This window comes from Mercenaria mercenaria, chromosome 1 (assembly GCF_021730395.1).
Source record: "Mercenaria mercenaria strain notata chromosome 1, MADL_Memer_1, whole genome shotgun sequence".
NCBI lineage: Eukaryota > Metazoa > Mollusca > Bivalvia > Venerida > Veneridae > Mercenaria > Mercenaria mercenaria.
Window position 1 is genome coordinate 108,155,189 of NC_069361.1, and position 19,114 is coordinate 108,174,302.

Genomic DNA, 19,114 nt, shown 5'->3' on the forward strand with positions numbered 1-19,114 from the left:
TTAAATTAAGTTCTGTGAAAGAAGTCCATACTTCGGCATTATGACCATAAGTCCTGCATGTTATAGGTATTAAGCGACGGTAGAAAAGAGACAAGAACTCCGTACCAGGATGACGCAGACGTAAAAGTGTCACATGAGGAAGAAAATCATTGGAAAATCACAAATGATTATGTCAAGGGTGTTCCTTGGTCAGGTAGATCATTTATTTTATAATATGATCTTGATAAAAAATAAACCGCTAGAGTTTAAAACAAAATTAAGACAGATATGCTAATACCGACAAATCTAGACCTCTATGACACTCTGGTCCCAAATTGTACTTTTAGTTAAGAGTTGATTAGTATTTCCTTATCTTTCAGGATTTTATGTTTTGCAACGGTTAAAAGACTATACCTTTACCGTTCTAAATTCATGATACCGTGGAAAATTAATATGGAAATGTTATAGCTCTTGTGACTGAAGGTCGACCTAAGGGTTAAAAAATCGTGTGAAAAGTGTAAATCACAGATATATTGAATGATTAATGTTTTGAACACACCTTTCGCTAACATCACTTGTTGTCAATATTGTTCCATTACGTCCAGCGCCTGCTTTTAATTAGGTTCAATGGTACGACGGCTAAGTGTGACAGTACGATGGCGGAGCGGGACGTTAAGATGGTCAACAAAGCGATTTTCCGTTGATTTTTAATTTTTCTGCTCCTTTTATCATAGTGCTCACATTCCCGTGTAAGGATTATAGATCACATGGTTAGGTCAAAGAAAGTGCAAAGAGTTAATATTCACTGATAATTATAGAAATATACCACTCGTTGCCAGTCAAGCAAAGAAATAGGTACGTTAACAGTTTAAAAAAAAGCCTTTTACAAATTGCTTTCAAATGCTCATCACTTTTCCTTTTTAGAATTACCAATATGCGGAAAATTCAAACGCGTACTGTGGGGTTATTTTGGAAAGTTGGTTGTACTCATAGGCTTACTATACCTCTTTATATGTTCCTTGGACTTTCTAAGCAATGCGTTTAAACTTATTGGTGGTAAGTATTTATACGATAATACATTTCAGTGTCGTTTGTGCTTTATTAAACTGGAACCAAATCTTCTGGATTGTTTACATACTATTTAAACGTTGGATACCCTGATATTTTATGTACTGTTAAAATTGTTTGGTTTGAAATATAACCTTCCTTCGATGAAAATGGCAAGGTCCAAGTATCTACAGATGCAAGTGTAGGTATAAAGTGATTAATTCAAAAGACTGACTTTAATTAGATCGTCGACGAACATTGCATAGAAATAATATAAAACACCCTTTGAAAGTGGTCTTGCCTTAAAGAACTGTTTTAATGCAATATCTCTATTCCGTTTCCATAAATAAACCATTTTGCCTCCAATGTAAATAATTAAGTACAGAAAGGGGACCAATTCTGAGATAATTGGGTAGAGTAAGAATGTTATTCAAAATAGAATTTAGGTTCTTGTGCTCAACATTTTACCTCATTGCAATATTCGTGCACCCATTAATATTTAAATTTCCTTTCATGGTGTAAAAGTTATTTCTTCAATGTGAAAGAAAATAAAGTAAGTACAAAAAAGTGCTAAATCCGGCATTATTATGGAATTATGAAAGTCTTGCTTCCTAGATTTTGCAGTTTCTCATATTCTAATCTATGATTGCATCATTCTTCCTATTTAATCGTTTTACATGAAGGAGATAATTGATATATTGTCGTAAATGGAGTTATCGTTTAAGTGCTGAACATAATATATGTTTGTTATCATCACCTGTTCTTGAATCAGTAACAAACTAAACAGATTAAAATAAAGCTCAACACTCTATCTCATTGCCATCGGCTAATTCTACTAACATTAAGTTGTAAACTGGACTTACGGATGGACGGACAGACTGACGGAAGCAGGAACGTGATTCAGTCCGCCGAAAAGAGATGCATATTTTCTTTAGCTGTAACATTGTAACATTTAAAGACATCATCATCGATATTATAAAATGCTTTATTAATGGGCAATAAGAAAGCAACACTAATATGTAAATATTTTAGGTAAAGCTGCCGGATCAGCATTTGCAGAAAGTCAAGTTCTTTCAAACCCGGTGGCTGGCCTCATGATTGGAATACTAGCAACTGCCTTACTGCAGTCGTCGTCAGCCACAACGTCCATCGTAGTCAGCATGGTTGCTGCAAGAAGTAAGAGTTTTATACGTTGATAGTATATGAACGAGTCTTTCTAAACACCCTTGCCCGTTTTGTCTCTTTCCAACATACTTACATTTCATCATAGAAAAACAATCTTTTCAAAGAACGACGTTTAGCTTTGTAAAAATTAAATTCTCCTGAATTCTCCTGTGTTTAATTAATAGATATTTATGTTAAGCTTCAAATAAAACTATATTTGTTAACAACATGACGGCCTTTTTTCATAAATATCTAAAAACATAAGCCAGTTGATCTGAAATGACCATTCATAACACTGCAAGAATTTCAAAAAATTGAACTCTGAGAAAAAATGGACATTTTAACATTAAGAAATAGCCAGTTGTTATTATTATTATTATTACTATACCACACTTATATAGCACTCTTTTCATACAAAATATGTGCGTTGAAAAGTGCTTAACGAAAACATAAAGAACACATATATACATATACATACATGTAAATACATTGGTAAAAGATTAAAAGGAATAGTAATTAAAACAAGATCATCCATAAATTATGTTCAATGTTAAATTACATTACGCGAGCAATCCCTTTCTCAACACGAAACAAACCTGTCATGGTTTGTTTGTTTTAACGCCATTTTCAACAGTATTTCAGATTTTGTTATTCTATATAACATGTGTGAAAGAGATGCGTTTTCAAAGATTTTTTTAAATGCGGACAGTGAGCTTGAATCTCTGATGCTTGCTGGAAGGGCATTCCAAAGCTTTGGAGCTGCATGCTTGAAACTTCTGTAACCATACTTTACTGTTCGACTCCTCGGTACAACCAAAGACACCGGACCATTTGCCGACCTTAAGTCTCTACGAGGCTTCTACATGTCCTGCATATCGACAATGTACTTGGGAGATTCATTGTGCATGGCTTTGTATGTAAGAGTCAAGATTTTGAACTCAGTTCGGTGCTGAACCGGAAGCCAATGCAACTCCTTCAAGACCGGCGTGATGTGATCGTATCGTGGAGTCTTGGTTATGATGCGGGCCGCTGTGTTTTGTACACACTGAAGTTTTTGCAGTGTGTCTTTGGAGATTCCATACAGCAGCGAGTTACAGTAATCTACTTTCGATGTAACCAGAGAGTTCACAAGAGACTTGGTAGCATCAGCTGTGATGTACTGCCTAATGTTGCCTATTTGCCGAAGTTGTGCATAACTAGTTCTACAAAGCGAGTTAACATGCTCTGTCATGACCATGTTTGAATCCATTCTCGCACCGAGATTCTTCACACAATTGATGGTTTAATCTGAGAGGGTCCTACTTTCACGCAGATATTTTCGGGTATTTTTGTTGATTTATGTGAAACAAAATGACCTCAGTTTTGTCAGTACTGAGCTTCAGCATGTTCTGATGCATCCAAGAGACGTTGAGACAGATTTCAATTCGAGATAGGGTTTCATGTTGGTAGGAAATATTTTTTGGCTTAAACGACAAGTAGTTGTGAGTCATCGGCACAAAAGTGGTGATTCAGTCCATGGCTTCTGCAGATTGAACCAACGGGTTTTGTGTACATGAAGTAGTTTTTCGGTCCTAGGAAAGATCCTTGTGGTACACTGTATTTCATGTGGACTGGAGTAGACAGTTCGCCATTTACTGAGACTGTTTGGTAGCGGTCATTCAGATAAGAAGATATCCACTGTAGTGGTTTGCCAATGATCCCGAAGTCCTTTTCCAAGCGTTTTAGCAACGTTTCATGGTAGGTAGTATCAAACGCAGCTAATAAGTCAAGTATTACCAAAATTGTGATTTCGTTTTGATGCAGGAATTGAAGAATGTCATTTTGTACTTTGAGAAGTGCACTTACGGAAGCTTATCCATTTTAGTGTGTTTATAGCGCCATTAAGGCGAAAAAAATGTTTGTTTCCGGTATCCCGACCTACCCTAAATTTTTGGCCCAACCCTAAATGTTTTTATGGCCTTTGAGAATATTTTTTTCAACTTTTTAACAAAAAATTGCAGAATTGCACTTTTTATGCTTTAAACATGGTCAGCGATGTTAGAAATCAACTTACTAATGCTCCAAAGGCATAACCCTCATATTTGTATTCATTTTTTGTCACAAAAATAATTTCCGAAAAGTCTAAAAAAAATCCAAAAAGAAAAATTTCCGACCTACCTACCCTAATTATTTTGAGCATGTTACCGGAAACAAAGACTTTTTAGGCCAAATACTCTGCCGTATATTTTTTAGCAAATACCCTTTAAAATAGGTTAAATATATACAGTTTCTTAAGTCTAAGATGTAAAGCATGACAGCAGCTTTCGTTCTAGTTGGAAAATGTAGTTAGTTCTTTTACATTATTCCGGAAATACTTTTCACACAGATATCTAAAAATAAACAAATTTGCCATTATGTTTCATGTTGCCATAGAAACAAAATGGCTGCAGAATATTAAAATGATTTAAAGTTCCTTATTTCTTAACCAGATTTAATTTTTTTTTCATTTGCTTAAATGATTTGTCATAGCTTGGTTGTTAGAAGAAATTGCCACAATATGTGGAATGATAACACAATACATGTTAACAATTTAGCAATCTATTTGCAACTAAAGGGCGCGGCGGGAACATTTCGAGCATGCGCAGTACATATGTAATGATATCTGACGGTCGTTAAGATGGGATTGAAGTGGCAGAGGCCAGTTACGCATTTATCCCGGGTACATTTTTTAAATAAAATAGATAGATGTTCTTTAAAGGCATATATATTCAACTAGTTATTTATGATGTCTATAGAACTAAGGATTCCTGCGTACGAGTAATTATTGTGTAAAATAAATATGTGCCTGAATCGGTTTTCTAGCTCCGTGTAGACGGCCGGGTCTAAAATCTTACTTAAGGTAACGGAAGTCAGACGAAATAGAAACGGTCATCCATCCATCCAGATTCAGCTCAAATTTGCGGAAAAAGTAAACGGTTATGAGACACTTTAGTCCAATAAATTGGTGAAATAATTGTGCACTTTCTTTGAAAAGTATGAAACTTGGCATGATTGTAGGCGGATGTATTGTCCTTCATTTTCGACTGGGAAGCAGGTTGTAGATATTCAAAATGGCCGCCAAATTTCAAGATGGCCGCCATAGTTAACATTTTTTGTAAAAAAATGCACTAGCATTGTATACATGAACATGGAGAGAAAAAATAAAAAAATAGAAAAAAATATTTAGCTACAGATAAGCTCTATACCCAAACAGAAAAAAAATATCGCGGCCTAATCCAAGATGGGTGAATAAGTCAATGACTATGACCAACGAAATCCAAGATGGCCGCAAAAAATCAGAAGGAATGGATTTACTTCGGAGGTGCACACCTGACCTTGTACATCTACAACAAATCATAGTAATTGCCATTGGATTAATTATCCATATACAGCCCTGATTGCTTATGTTGGTATATGTTGTTCTTCTGTCATTGACTGACCCTAGATTTAACCTGCCCTTTTAGTTTAAACATGTTTCATTGCAGCAATTAATGAAACATTTAAAAAATAACAATTGAGGAGACGGACAAATAACAATGTTTAGTACCACTCTCTTGGTATGTCGCTGTAAGGCTACCAATAGAGAGAAGTCTGCTGTCCTTTATGCGTTAACAGCTCCATTATGGCAGTGTTGACATGATAATTCTGTTGCACATGTTCTATCATACGAAAGGACAAAAAACTACTCATATAATGGCAATATTACACTACCCTGTGAAATCGGAGATGTCACACTGTAAGCCCCGATGTTGCTTTCAAGAGAAATGCTGGTTTCTTCCATTTTTCACAACAGAATAATGGGGTCTGATCAGCTGAGAGAATATCCTACAGGTAGATTTCCCATACGTTGTCACATCGGTTGAGAATTCATGGAAGAACCTTTACATGTATGGCTGAAGTACCTATGGCAAATACTCAATAAACGCTTTAGTGGAACCGTTTTCAGTCTGTTCAAAATTGCAGCCCCACATTAATTATGGATGCTTCGGCTGATGTGACACCCGTAGACAGATTCTCGACTGTTGACAGTAGTTCTAGAGTTGTTTCTGACCGCAAACTACCCAACGTGGAGGGAACCGGAAATGAATTTTAATTTTTCAGTTAACTGGGCAGAATGTAGAAAATTTACAAAACAGGTTTGGATTCTTTTCTGAAAGGATGACAATGTCTCAGATGTCAAAGGGTAGCCTTCTTGAACAGTTGGGCGGGGTCAAATGTAAAAAAACAACAACAACATGATGTCTACTGATTCATAGTCTGAACGTATAGGCTTCCAGTATGATCAAAACCTTATTCTCACCATAATATAATTATGTCATTGGCCTATTCCGCTTTATCTGTTTGGCGATTGCATACAGAGGCTGTTCGTATGCCGTAACTGGAGTCTAGTGGAGACTGTGGCGGTGGGCAGTAGCCTTGATAATGTACATTGAGTGGTAGAACTCCTCTAAAAATTCTGCATTACTGTGATTTAGGTTTGCAGGACATTGCAGTGGATGTTTGGCAGTTTCTGGGAATATGAAACAAAGCCTTTTTAATACCCTACTTATCTGGTGAGCTTACATCTGACATGCTTGTTCATTAGTAGACGCTTAACATTATACAGATGTTATTTTTTCATATTGCAAGACTATATGCCGTAGTAATAAAATCTATAAGATCTTTTGCACACATAGAATACAACCATGCAAAATAATAGCAGACTCGGTTTGACTGAGTCTATTCATGAGAGGTAATAGATAGTACAACTCCCCTCACGCCTCCTAGCATTGGCTTTAGCGGAATTCTATTATAGCGGATATTGATTTGATTCCACGATCCTATTGAACCATAAAATATAACAACACTGAATCCACGACCAAAACCTGGCCATAATATTACCATTGTTTTATGCTGAAAGAAAATGTAAACAGTTCTAGATATGGTATAGTACTTTCATTTATATAACAATACATAGCAGCAGGTGGGTAAGTTGTTTACAAAGTATTGATTACGTAAGTAGCACAAATTAAGGATTGCTTATACATAGAACAATAAATTGATAAATTAGAACAAATTTCTTTCAAATTCATATATTTACAAGTGCTAAGTATATGCAATACATCCGCTTAAACTTGCCTGGAATTTATCAAAATTGGATTTGTTTATGATTTTCTTCGCACTGGTACCAGCGCAGATTTGTGGAATTTTCAAATCTACTTTCCCTTGCCCCCTAACAATGAAGCAACGTTACCTTTCCCATTAACATTTTTTTTCTCATATAATTGCAGTTATTCCGGAATCAGAGGTACCAAATGTCATACCAGTGGTGATGGGAGCTAATATCGGAACATCAGTGACAGATACGTTAGTTTCAATTACTCAGATAGCCAACAAGAATGACTTCCGGCGGGCGTTTGCTGGTGCCACCGTTTACGACATGTTTAACTGGCTTACCGTTATCATTCTTCTGCCTGTAGAAGCATTGACTGGTATATTTTCTTTGTTAGGCAAACCTAGAACAGTTTATTAAAACAAACTTGTTTTAAAATGGTTGAGTATTCCAGTTGTTATGTGGGTGCATATAAAGCATGAATTTGACTATTTTAAAGGTACTTTCTATTCTTTTGTTAATGAAAACTTTCCTTTTTGAGGCTTTGCAGATACAGTCGGTTGGTGTCGCATATTTGCGAATTATTTTTGTTTGTATTTTTATAGACTCTATGTGTTATGTTTCGTTGTACTCCGTTGTTATCTGTTGTCTCAGTTCGCTGTGTAAGTCCTTGTTTTAATTTTGAGTAGAGAAGGTTTCTTGCAGAAAGTGTTTTTCATGATGTTCTTGATTTGTTTTGTTCTTTGAATATCATGTGATTTTAGGCGGGAAAATTTTATATAAATAGCCGAATGGCTAGTTTAAAATATAGGAATTCAAAATTTTCGCTTGGTTGTTAAAATTGCTGTTCATTTAGAATTTGAAATATTTGGAATTTATTAAAAGTTATTGAAAAGCGTATGTGTTTCTTATTTCAATAAAACCTAAAACACAAGCAGTTGTCATTAGTTACCCATGTGGCATGAAAAGGAAAAATAAATTTGCCTCATTGGTTGGCGCCGGAACCCGGGAGATGTTTCATTCGTGATTTTATATATTTGTGAATTAAAAGGTAAAGTTACAAGAAAAAAAGTGAAAAGTGAAATTGCATTGGATACTGAAAAAAATATTTTGAATTGAAAAGATATTCAGTTGGACAACTTGGGAGCTGACTTTGTACGGATTAGAATGGAAAAAGGAGCTTTGAAAAGGAAACAGTTCGTATTAGTTTCCATTTATTGCATTTGATTCAGAATGTCTAGCAACAGTTCTTACATAAAAGGAGTTCGCACAAGATACATTAATGCTTCGAAAAAGGAGTTGAAGATGTGCCTGTATTTATTGGGCATACACCATGAGTGCATCACATTATCTGAATGCCTTAGTTTTCGCAAGCAAATTTCTGAATGTTTGTGTACAATTGAATCATATAATGATAAACTTAGTAACCGGTCCGATAAGTTAGCACAAGCACTCGATGAGAAAGAAGAGGAATTGATACAGTCAATATTGGACGAAGTCTCAGAATTGATTGACAAAGCTATGTCAACATCTATTCATCTTCAGTTATCTAATGAGTAAGCTCACCGGAGAAGCAAGAAATGCGATTGCAGGACTGTCATTGACAGAGGAATACTACAGCGTTGCTGTAGAAATTCTACATGATCGTTATGGTGACAAACAAGAAATGATTGATCTCCATTACAAACGAATACTGGATTTAAGTCCAGCCAGAAATACAACGAAGAGTCTACGATTCTGTATTGACAAAGTGGGAAAAAATCTAAGAAGCCGTTATGTTTTAAAGCAAAATGTAAATCAAGAAGTGTTTGTTTCCATGATAAAAAGAAAAATCCCTTCAGATGTACTCCTTCAACTTGAAATTCAGTAGGGGAAAGAAAAGAAGTGGTCTTAGTCTATTCTTCGGGATATGATGTTGCAATCCATTACAGCTAAAGAAGCTGCTGAAAACTCAAATAGATTTAAATGAAAAAATGGACAAAAGCAATCAGTTTCATTCACAAACACAAAGTTACAGTACCAGAGGAGCTGGAAGTAACAGTTCTAGAGGTGCAGCAGCCGGAGCTTTAGTTGCAAGTGAAACACAAAATACTCCTAAAAGGAATCAAAGTTAGTGTGCAGATATTGTGGGAAAGATCACTGGAATGATGAATCTAAAAAATACAGAACAATTGATGAAAGAAAAAAAAAACGAATCAATGAAAGTTGTTACAGGTGTTTAAAAGAGGGACATATGTCAAACGATTGTAAATCTTCAAAGTCTTGTGTCTATTGTGGTCAAGTGAATGTTCATCACAGAAGTTTATGTGAAAAGGAATTCATGAACAGTGAAGCTGTGCATTTATCAGGTTAAACAGAAAGTGCCAAAAATCTAAGTGGAAAGTGTGAAAATGAACTCGAACTTTTATCGTGTAATGAATGTGTAATGATGCAGACTGCCACAATAAAGGTAAAAACCCCTGACGGTGAGAGGTTTGAAAATGTGAGAATTATTCTAGATTCGGGGTTTCGTAGAACGTATGTTACTGAAGAGCTAGCACATCGGTTAGGTTTTGAAAGAAAAGAAGAACAAGAAATACACTATTATACTAAATACGAAATACTAGCTGACACTATCCTAACACAAAAAGAAAAAATATCAAACTTGATTTGCTCATTGGAAACGACTTCTACCTAAGCATAATTCGATCGGAAAAGATTGAAATGCAACCGGGATTATACTTGTTATCCTCGTGCTTAGGTTGGATCGTAACGGTTAGAAAAAGCAAACCAAAATGAATGACATGAACATATTAATTCTCACATATGGAAATAATGTGGCAGAGATAAGTGTGTTTGCGAGTGTTGACGATGCTCTTCAAACAAAGCCAAATATAGAAGACTTTTGGAAGCAATTGGTATTACACACAATGCTGATAAATCAGGTGATGAAATTACGATGTCACATTTCAAGGAAATAGTGAAATGTTCCGAAGATGGAAGATATGAAGTGACTTGGCCACGGAAAGATTAATTTCAAGAGTTGCCGGAAAATACGGAAAATTACGGAGGATTAGCACTTGGAAGATTTCGGTCACTTTCTGGAAAACTACCAAGACAACCTAAACTACTGGAAAAGTATGATAGTGTCATTCAATACCAATTGGACAAAGGAATAATTGAAAAAGTTTAAAGGTCGCAGTTTGATGGATTGAAACATTACATCCCGCATCATGTTGTTATAACACCTGAAAATTCTACTACCAAGTGATGCGTCAACAAAAACAAGGAAAGAACATAAAAGTCTCAATGAGTGTTTGTACAGAGGACCAGTGTTACTTAGATATCAGTGTGGGATTTTGCTAAGATTTAGACTACACAAAATTGAAATGCTGACATTGAGAAGGCGTTCTTACAAGTGGGACTCCAAACATAAGAAAGAGACGTTACTAGATTTCTCTGGTTTAAGACATGTGACAATCCAGTGGTAGACGAGAAGAATATTCAGAAGTACCGATTTTGTCGCGTGCTTTTCGGTATTATATCGAGTCCGTTTCTACTAGGAGCCACGATAGAACACAACCTAGATTTATATACTTGCTGAAATGTTAAAAGAGGATATCTGTATAGACAATGTCATCACCAGAGCCGATACTGTGAAATGTGCAAAAGATCTGTACAAAAATGCAAAGTCTATGTTCAGTGAAGCTATAATGTATTTGCGTCAGTAGATAACCAACAGTAAGATGTGAATAATGAAATTCCTGAGAACGACAAAGATAAAGATAAAAGTGTAAAAGTTCTTGGACACAAATGGAGTATTAAAGATGACACACTTAATGTGAGAAAGAATAAGGTGCTCAATTAAAAAAGATAAAGAAAAAAGTGTAAACGTTCTTGGACACAACTGGAGTATTAAAGATGACATACTTAATGTGAGTAAGAATAAGGGGCTCAGTAAAGAATTTGAGTTGACACAACGAAATGTGCTGAAACAAGTAGCGTCAGTCTTTGACCCTTTGGGGATATGTTCTCCGGTAACAATAAGAGGAAAGGTTCTCATTCAAAGGGTTTGAGCGAGAAATTAGATTGGGACGATCTTTTAGATGAAGAAGATTCGAAGGAATGGCAGGAAGTTAAAAGCGATTTGAAAAAAGTGATAAATTTGACAGACGAATTACACAGTTGGACGGAGATGAAGATGTGAGATATTCTTTAGTGTGTTTTACTAATGCGTCAAAAAAGGCATATGCATCAGGTGTGTATGTAGTGAAAAAGGTAAAAGATGAGATAAAACTGACTTAGTGTTTGCGAAAACTAGACTTGAACTGATGGGAGTTCTAATAGGCGTGAGAAGTGTAAACTTTGTTGAGGATCAAATGAGATTTCACTTCAAGAATATATTGATGGATCAGTGCAACATGGACATAACTCAGTTTTTAAAACTTTACAGGAGAAGCAAACAACATATATGTATTCAAATGAAGAAAAGAAAAACAATACCATCTATATTATTTTTATCAAATATAAGTAATAACTACACTACTGTGGGGAAAATATGGCAAATAAATTTTCACTGAGGAATTATTTGAAAGTTTGTCAGTTACGACCATGTTGCGCTGAAACTTTTGGAAATTTGATTATAAACTTAGTGCAACAAAAGATAATAGGTAAGGGTAGATTTCTCAGAAACACAGAACACCAAAAAACACAGCCCAAGAGCCACGCACTTACATAGTAGGCCCAAAACAAAAAGAAGCTGTAACGGAAAAATATTTCGTACGGGTTGCATCAAACATCCAACAAGTAAGGGGAAAGTCGAACAAGGTAGAATGTACAAGGGAATGCCATGTTCTTTAAAAACAGTCTCACTACAACGTAAACCACGATAGCGCAGACACGTATGTACCAAAGATAAACATACAATTACGATCAACTGAATAACATAGAAAAACGAACAAGCATTACATAAGAAAACAGTAGGGCACCGTTGTAGACTCACAAGCATACAAACGCACACAAACGCACCCACACAAGTAGGTAAAAACAATCAAGTACCGTCTTAAGATTTGGCTTCCAAAACAAAGGGGATCCGCGAAAACTTACTAAAAGTAAAGGGGGAGGGGATGCAAAAAGTAGCGTAAACGCAAGGGAAAGGAGAGGGCAATGAGGGGAGTGAGGCGGAGAAAAAACGCTTACAACAAACAAGAAAACATACGCAACAGACAATACAAGACAGACAAAACAACCAGTTGAAAATAGGGGCACCGCCTTGGAACGGTCAGTAACCTTTACAAAGGAAACTGGGGGTTTAAACGCGTTTAGGGCATGCCAACCTCACACTTACCCCAACAAGTCAGACAAAACAATACTGGTAATTGTAAACAAAAAACAAGACTACATACGTACACAAAATACGAGATGGACCATTAATAAAATGTCAACAACAAAGACCATACACGCAATATAAAATACAAGAGACAGCAAGCACGCTGAAAACAGGGGCACCGCCTTGGAACGGTCAGTAGCCTGTATAAAGGAAACTGGTGGTTTAAACAAGGTCGTACCTAAAACATAACACATACTTTACTGGAGATAATTTATACCAGAGATATTTATTTAAAATACTTTTAATTTAACATTTTAAAGCATGTCCATTTTTTTGTACTTTCATTGACTTGTTTAACTTGCATAAAAGGTCAAAAAATCATATATGTAGAAATTTGTACAAGTTCCTACAAAAACACATTTCAGATATTAAAACCATAGAATCTCTTTAATTGAACCTATTTAGGAAGTGTACAAACTGTGTTTAATTTTCACTCGACATAATTCCACAATCATTTAGTTAAAAGACCTGAAATCTGTCGTTAAACAGCAGGAATTGAAAAAAAGTGTATATATTTTCAAAGGTATTTGAATAATTTACTATATACAGGCAATGACAGCCTTTAAGATCAAAGCTATTTCAGTATTTTACAGATAATAGACAATAAGAGCTTGATTGGTCAAAGGTATATGAAAATATTTTACTAAAACAGGCACCAAGAGCCTTAAGGTCAAAGATATTTCAGTATTTCACAGTAAATAGACAATAATAGCTTGACTAGTCCAATGTATGTGAAAATTGTACTGAATATAGGCACTGAGAGCCTTTAAGGTCAAAGCTATTTCAGTATTGTACAGTAAATAGACAATAAGAGCTTTTCTGGTCCAAGGTATATGAATATTTTACTGAATACAGGCACTGAGAGCCTTTAAGATAAAAATTATTTCAGTATTTCACAGTAAATAAACAATAAGAGCTTGACTGATCCAAGGTATTTGAATATTTTACTGAATACAGGCACTGAGAGCCTTTAAAGGCCAAAGCTATTTCAGAATTTCACAGTAAATAGACAATAAGAGCTTGACTGGTCAAAGATATTTGAACATTTTACTGAATACAGGCACTGAGAGCCTTTAAAGTCAAAGCTATATCAGTATTTTACAGTTAATAGACAATAAAAGGTTGATTGGTCCAAGGTATATGAACATTTTACTGAATACAGGCACTTAGAGCCTTTAAGGTCAAAGCTATTTCAGTACTTTACAGTTAATAGACAATAAGAGCTTGATTGGTCCAAGGTATTTGAATATTTTACTGAATACAGGCACTGAGAGCCTTTAAAGGCCAAAGCTATTTCAGAATTTCACAGTAAATAGACAATAAGAGCTTGACTGGTCAAAGATATTTGAACATTTTACTGAATACAGGCACTGAGAGCCTTTAAAGTCAAAGCTATATCAGTATTTTACAGTTAATAGACAATAAAAGGTTGATTGGTCCAAGGTATATGAACATTTTACTGAATACAGGCACTTAGAGCCTTTAAGGTCAAAGCTATTTCAGTACTTTACAGTTAATAGACAATAAGAGCTTGATTGGTCCAAGGTATTTGAACATTTTACTGAATACAGGCACTGAGGGCCTTTAAAGGCCAAAACTATTTCAGTATTTCACAGTAAATAGACAATAAAGCTTGACTGTCCAAAGTATTTGAAATTGTACTGAATATAGGCACTGAGAGCCTTTAAGTCAAAGCTATTTCAGTATTGTACAGTAAATAGACAATAAGAGCTTTTTGGTCAAAGGTTTATGAATATTTTACTAATACAGGCACCGAGGCCTTTAAGATAAAGAATATTTCAGTATTTCACAGTAAATAACAATAAGAGCTTGACTGATCCAAGGTATGTAATATTTACTGAATAAGGCATTGAGGCCTTTAAAGGCCCAAACTTTTTCAGTATTTACAATAAATAGACAATAAGAGCTTGGTTTGGCAAAGTATTTGAATATTTTACTGAATACAGGCACTGAGAGCCTTTAAAGTCAAAGCTATATCAGTATTTTACAGTAATAGACAATAAAAGTTGATTGGTCCAATGTGTATATGAATTTTACTGAATACAGGCATTGAGAGCCTTTAAGGTCAAAGCTTTTTCAGTATTTTACAATAAAATAAACAATAAGAGCTTGACTGGTCCAAGGTATTTGAATATTTGACTGAATACAGGCACTGAGAGCCTTTAAGGTGAAAGCTATTTCAGTATTTACAGTATATAGACAATAAGAGCCGAACTGGTCCAAGGTATTATAATATTTTACTGAATACAGGCACTGAGAGCCTTTAAGGTCAAAGCTATTCAGATTTTACAGTATATAATAGAACAATAAAAGGTTGATGGTCTAAGGTATTTCAATATTTTACTGAATACAGGCACTGAGAGCCTTTAAAGGCAAAGCTTTTTCAGTATTTTACAGTAAATAGACAACAAGAGCTTGACTGGTCAGAGATATTTGAACATTTTACTGAATACAGGCACTGAGAGCCTTTAAGGTCAAAGCTATTTCAGTATTTCACAGTAAATAGACAATAAGAGCTTGACTGGTCAAAGATATTTGAACATTTTACTGAATATAGGCACTGAGAGCCTTTAATGTCAAAGCTATTTCAGTATTTTACAGTAAATAGACAATAAGAGCTTGATTGGTCAAAGGTTTATGAATATTTTACTAATACAGGCACCGAGTGCCTTTAAGATCAAAGATATTTCAGTATTTCACAGTAAATAGACAATAATAGCTTGACTAGTCCAATGTATGTAAATATTCTACTGAATATAGGCATTGACGGCCTTTAAGGTCAAACCTTTTTCAGTATTTTACAGTAAATAGACAATAAGAGCTTGATTGGTCCAAGGTATTTGAACATTTTACTGAATACAGGCACTGAGAGCCTTTAAGGTCAAAGCTATTTCAGTATTTTACAGTTAATAGACAATAAGAGCTTGATTAGTCCAAGGTATTGGAACATTTTACTGAATATATGCACTGAGAGCCTTTAAGGTCAAAGCTATTTCAGTATTTTACAGTTAATAGACAATAAGAGCTTGATTGGTCCAGGGTATTTGAACATTTTACTGAATACAGGCACTGAGAGCCTTTACGGTCAAAGTAATTTCAGTATTTTACAGTAAATAGACAATAAGAGCTTGACTGGTCCAAGGTATTTGAATATTTTACCGAATACAGGCACTGAGAGCCTTTAAGGTCAAAGCTATTTCAGTATTTTTTTCAGTAAATAGGCAATAAAAGCCGGACTGGTCCAAGGTATTTGAATATTTTACTGAATATAGGCAATGAGAGCCTTTAAGTCCAAAGCTATTTCAGTATTTTACAGTTAATAGACAATAAGAGCTTGACATGTCCAAGGTATTTGAATATTTTATGAAATCAGGCACCGAGAGCCTTTAAGGTCAAATTTATTTCAGTATTTTACAGTAAATAGACAATAAGAGCTTGACTGGTCCAAGGTATTTGAATATTTTACTGAATATAGGCACTGAGAGCCTTTAAAGTCAAAGCTATTTCAGTATTTTTCAGTAAATAAACAATAAGAGCTTGACTGGTCCAGAGTACTTGAATATTTTACAGTACATATACACTTAGTGCCTTTAAAGTACAAAAAAAATATGTGCAATTGTTTAGAATATAGGCATCATGAGCCTTTAAGGTATAAAATTTTGAAATATATATATATGGAATGGCAGCCTCTGGGGCATTTTATGTCTAAATTTTCGGGTATGGAGACGGTACCCACCTCCTGTTAGGTTGTTCAGCGGAGTCTCCATCGAGACATTTTTTAAATGTGAAGGTATAAATGGAGGCTTCTGGTGCATTTTGAGTCATACCTTTGAGGTACATGATGGGATAGCTCCCTTCTGTTAATTGGGTCAAGGGGATCTCCCCTTAGAATTTTTCGAAATATAGGTATGAAATGGTGGCCTCTGGTGCATTATGGTTTAAATGTAAAGGTAGAGGGAACACCTCCCTCTCGTTAGGGGTTTCAGAGGGTTTCCCCCAAGAAATGTTTGAAAAATAGGTAGTAAATAGGTGGCTTCTCGTGCATTTTGGGGTTTATATTTTGGGATACAAGAGGGTAGAACTCCCTCCGGCTGGTGAAACTCAAGAGGGGTTCTCCCCTGGAAATGTTTGAAATGTAGGTATGAAATGTATGCCTCTTGTGCCATTTTGGGTTTAAAATTTGAGATACAGAAGGGGATACCTCCTTCCTGTTTTTAGGGCCGGGGTATGCCCTCTGAATTTTTTTGGCGAGGGGGGAGGGGAGGGGAAGGGGGAGGGCCCTCTTGGCCTGGCCTTTGATTAGGCCTGGATGTTGGTGTTTTGCAATATAAGAATCAAGTAAATCATTTATTAATGGAAATGCTGGTCAAATTATTTATGCTTTAGTGGTTTAACGATTTATACAAATATTCGATATAGTCCCAACGAAATTATAATTTTTAATTTATCCAAATAAAACTTATCCGAATACAGGTTTTACAAGCAGACGTCCTGTTTCATTTGGCACAGAAAACATTCCACCTTAATACCATTTTGTATTTTGCACAATTCATAGAAATATGCATACAATAATGAAAAATGTACATTGTTATCTTTTCACTTTTAACGAAACTTACATAAAGACAGTTTATTTGATAGTTCCGAGAATAAAAAGGTGCATTTTGTGAGACTTCTGATGCTAAAATGTATTGAATATGGAAGAAAATTTGCTGAGAGATAGTGAACAGTGTTATTTTCTAACAGAAATAAATGTCTTTGAAAAATCCAAAACACAGGTCAATAAATTCTTAACCCAACTTTGCCTAGATAGAATATGGTAATAATATTAATTTTGTAGTATTAAACAATTTTCTTAGTTGTTTAAAAACAAAAATCATCTTCATTTATCATTTAACTATTGTACTGTTGTACACTTTTAGGTGAGTTACAACAATGTTGCACAGAAATTTCAAAGTGAAATAACATACTTATTCTGTGCAACATAGACGTATGTTGAGTAAAGACCATATTGAACTTACTGAAAGTGGCTTCCTGAGATACAACCTTTTGACAATTTTACTTTTTACACTTTCATTTTAAGAATGATTAAGATATTTTAACAAATGATGTATATATGTTAAATAAGGCAAATTATATAAAAAAAAGTGAATTTGGTTAAAAAAACTCAAATTAGGACCATATTGCACTGACCTATGGATATATGTGATGGCAGATTCTATGTTTGTGCTTCAGTGGATTTCAAGTGAAAAAGTTCTTCCTGTCACGTTGATTCTGTCATGTCAAAGTAATTCTGCTGACATTGCAAGAAGTGGTTGTACGTTAGCAAATTTACGTCAAGATCATACCCGGTGGAATAAACCGTCGTGTCTGAAAAATCTGATGAAGAATCAAGAATTCGAAATTGAAACCAGTGTTGACGATAACAGTAAATGTAACGGAATCAACGACAGAGGTACAGAAAATACATCTGAAACAAAAAATGTCGGCGGCTTTTGTGGTAACACTGAAGAAGAAGAATATGTTGGTGAAACAAAACTTTTGTGTGATGGAAACATTGAATGTAAAACTGGAATAAATAGTGAAAACTTTTCAACGGCGTCTCGCCTTTTCATGGTAACCGCGTGGTGTCTAGAATTCGTAAGCTGAACAAGAGGTATATCAAAGGAGCAGAGCGGTCTTACAAGAGAAGAATTAGACAATGCTGAATAATTGTGGGTGAAACGTGCTCAACGAAAACATTTTGGAGTTGTGGATACTTTGATCTCAAAAAATTAACCAAACACACTCGCTTGACAACTGGGCTTGTATGTAGATAGAGATGACCTACCGAGATGTTTCGAAAGACTAAAAAATTCAAATATGTGTGAAGCTGCTAAGTTTCCAATACTGTTACCACAAAAGGAGATACTGATATATTTACAGATCAAAAGAGTGCATTCGAAGATACTTCATAGTGGAATTTCTCAGACATTGAGTGAAATCAGAATGAAGTATTGGATTCCTCATGGGCGAGCCACGGTACGCTCTCGACTGAAGCTATGTAAGGTGTGTAAACGAGTTGAAGGAGGACATTACAAATTACCAAATATTGCTCCGTTTCCAGAATCACGTGTGACGTGTTCTAAGCTTTTTTTCAAAAGTTGGAGTTGATTATATGGGACTTTTGTTTATAAAGGAGAGTAACGGATCATTGAGTAAAGTTTGGATATGTCTCACTCATCTCTTCACTACGCGAGCAATACACTTGGAACTAGTGCAAGATATGTCAGCTCGATCATTCATTCACTGTCTCAGAAGATTTATTTCTACGCGAGGAATTCCGTCAGAAATTATCAGCGACAATGCAAATAACTTCAATCTTACAGATGAAACAATCCGTCTAATAATGAAAGACACAATACAAAGTAATAATGTTCAAAATAACG

The 19,114-nt window shown here is 35.2% G+C and overlaps 1 protein-coding gene across 4 annotated transcripts in view; it reads left to right on the forward strand.

Annotated features, from left to right (window-relative positions):
• LOC123527150 (sodium-dependent phosphate transport protein 2B-like) overlaps positions 1-19,114 on the forward strand; it is a 56,515-nt gene that overhangs the window by 22,518 nt on the left and 14,883 nt on the right. For all 4 annotated transcript variants that reach the window (XM_053520154.1, XM_053520160.1, XM_053520163.1 and 1 more), the window contains 4 exons: positions 67-193; positions 904-1,035; positions 2,059-2,202; positions 7,479-7,679. In XM_053520154.1, the coding sequence (XP_053376129.1) occupies positions 67-193; positions 904-1,035; positions 2,059-2,202; positions 7,479-7,679 (604 nt within the window). The remainder of the gene's footprint in view (positions 1-66; positions 194-903; positions 1,036-2,058; positions 2,203-7,478; positions 7,680-19,114) is intronic.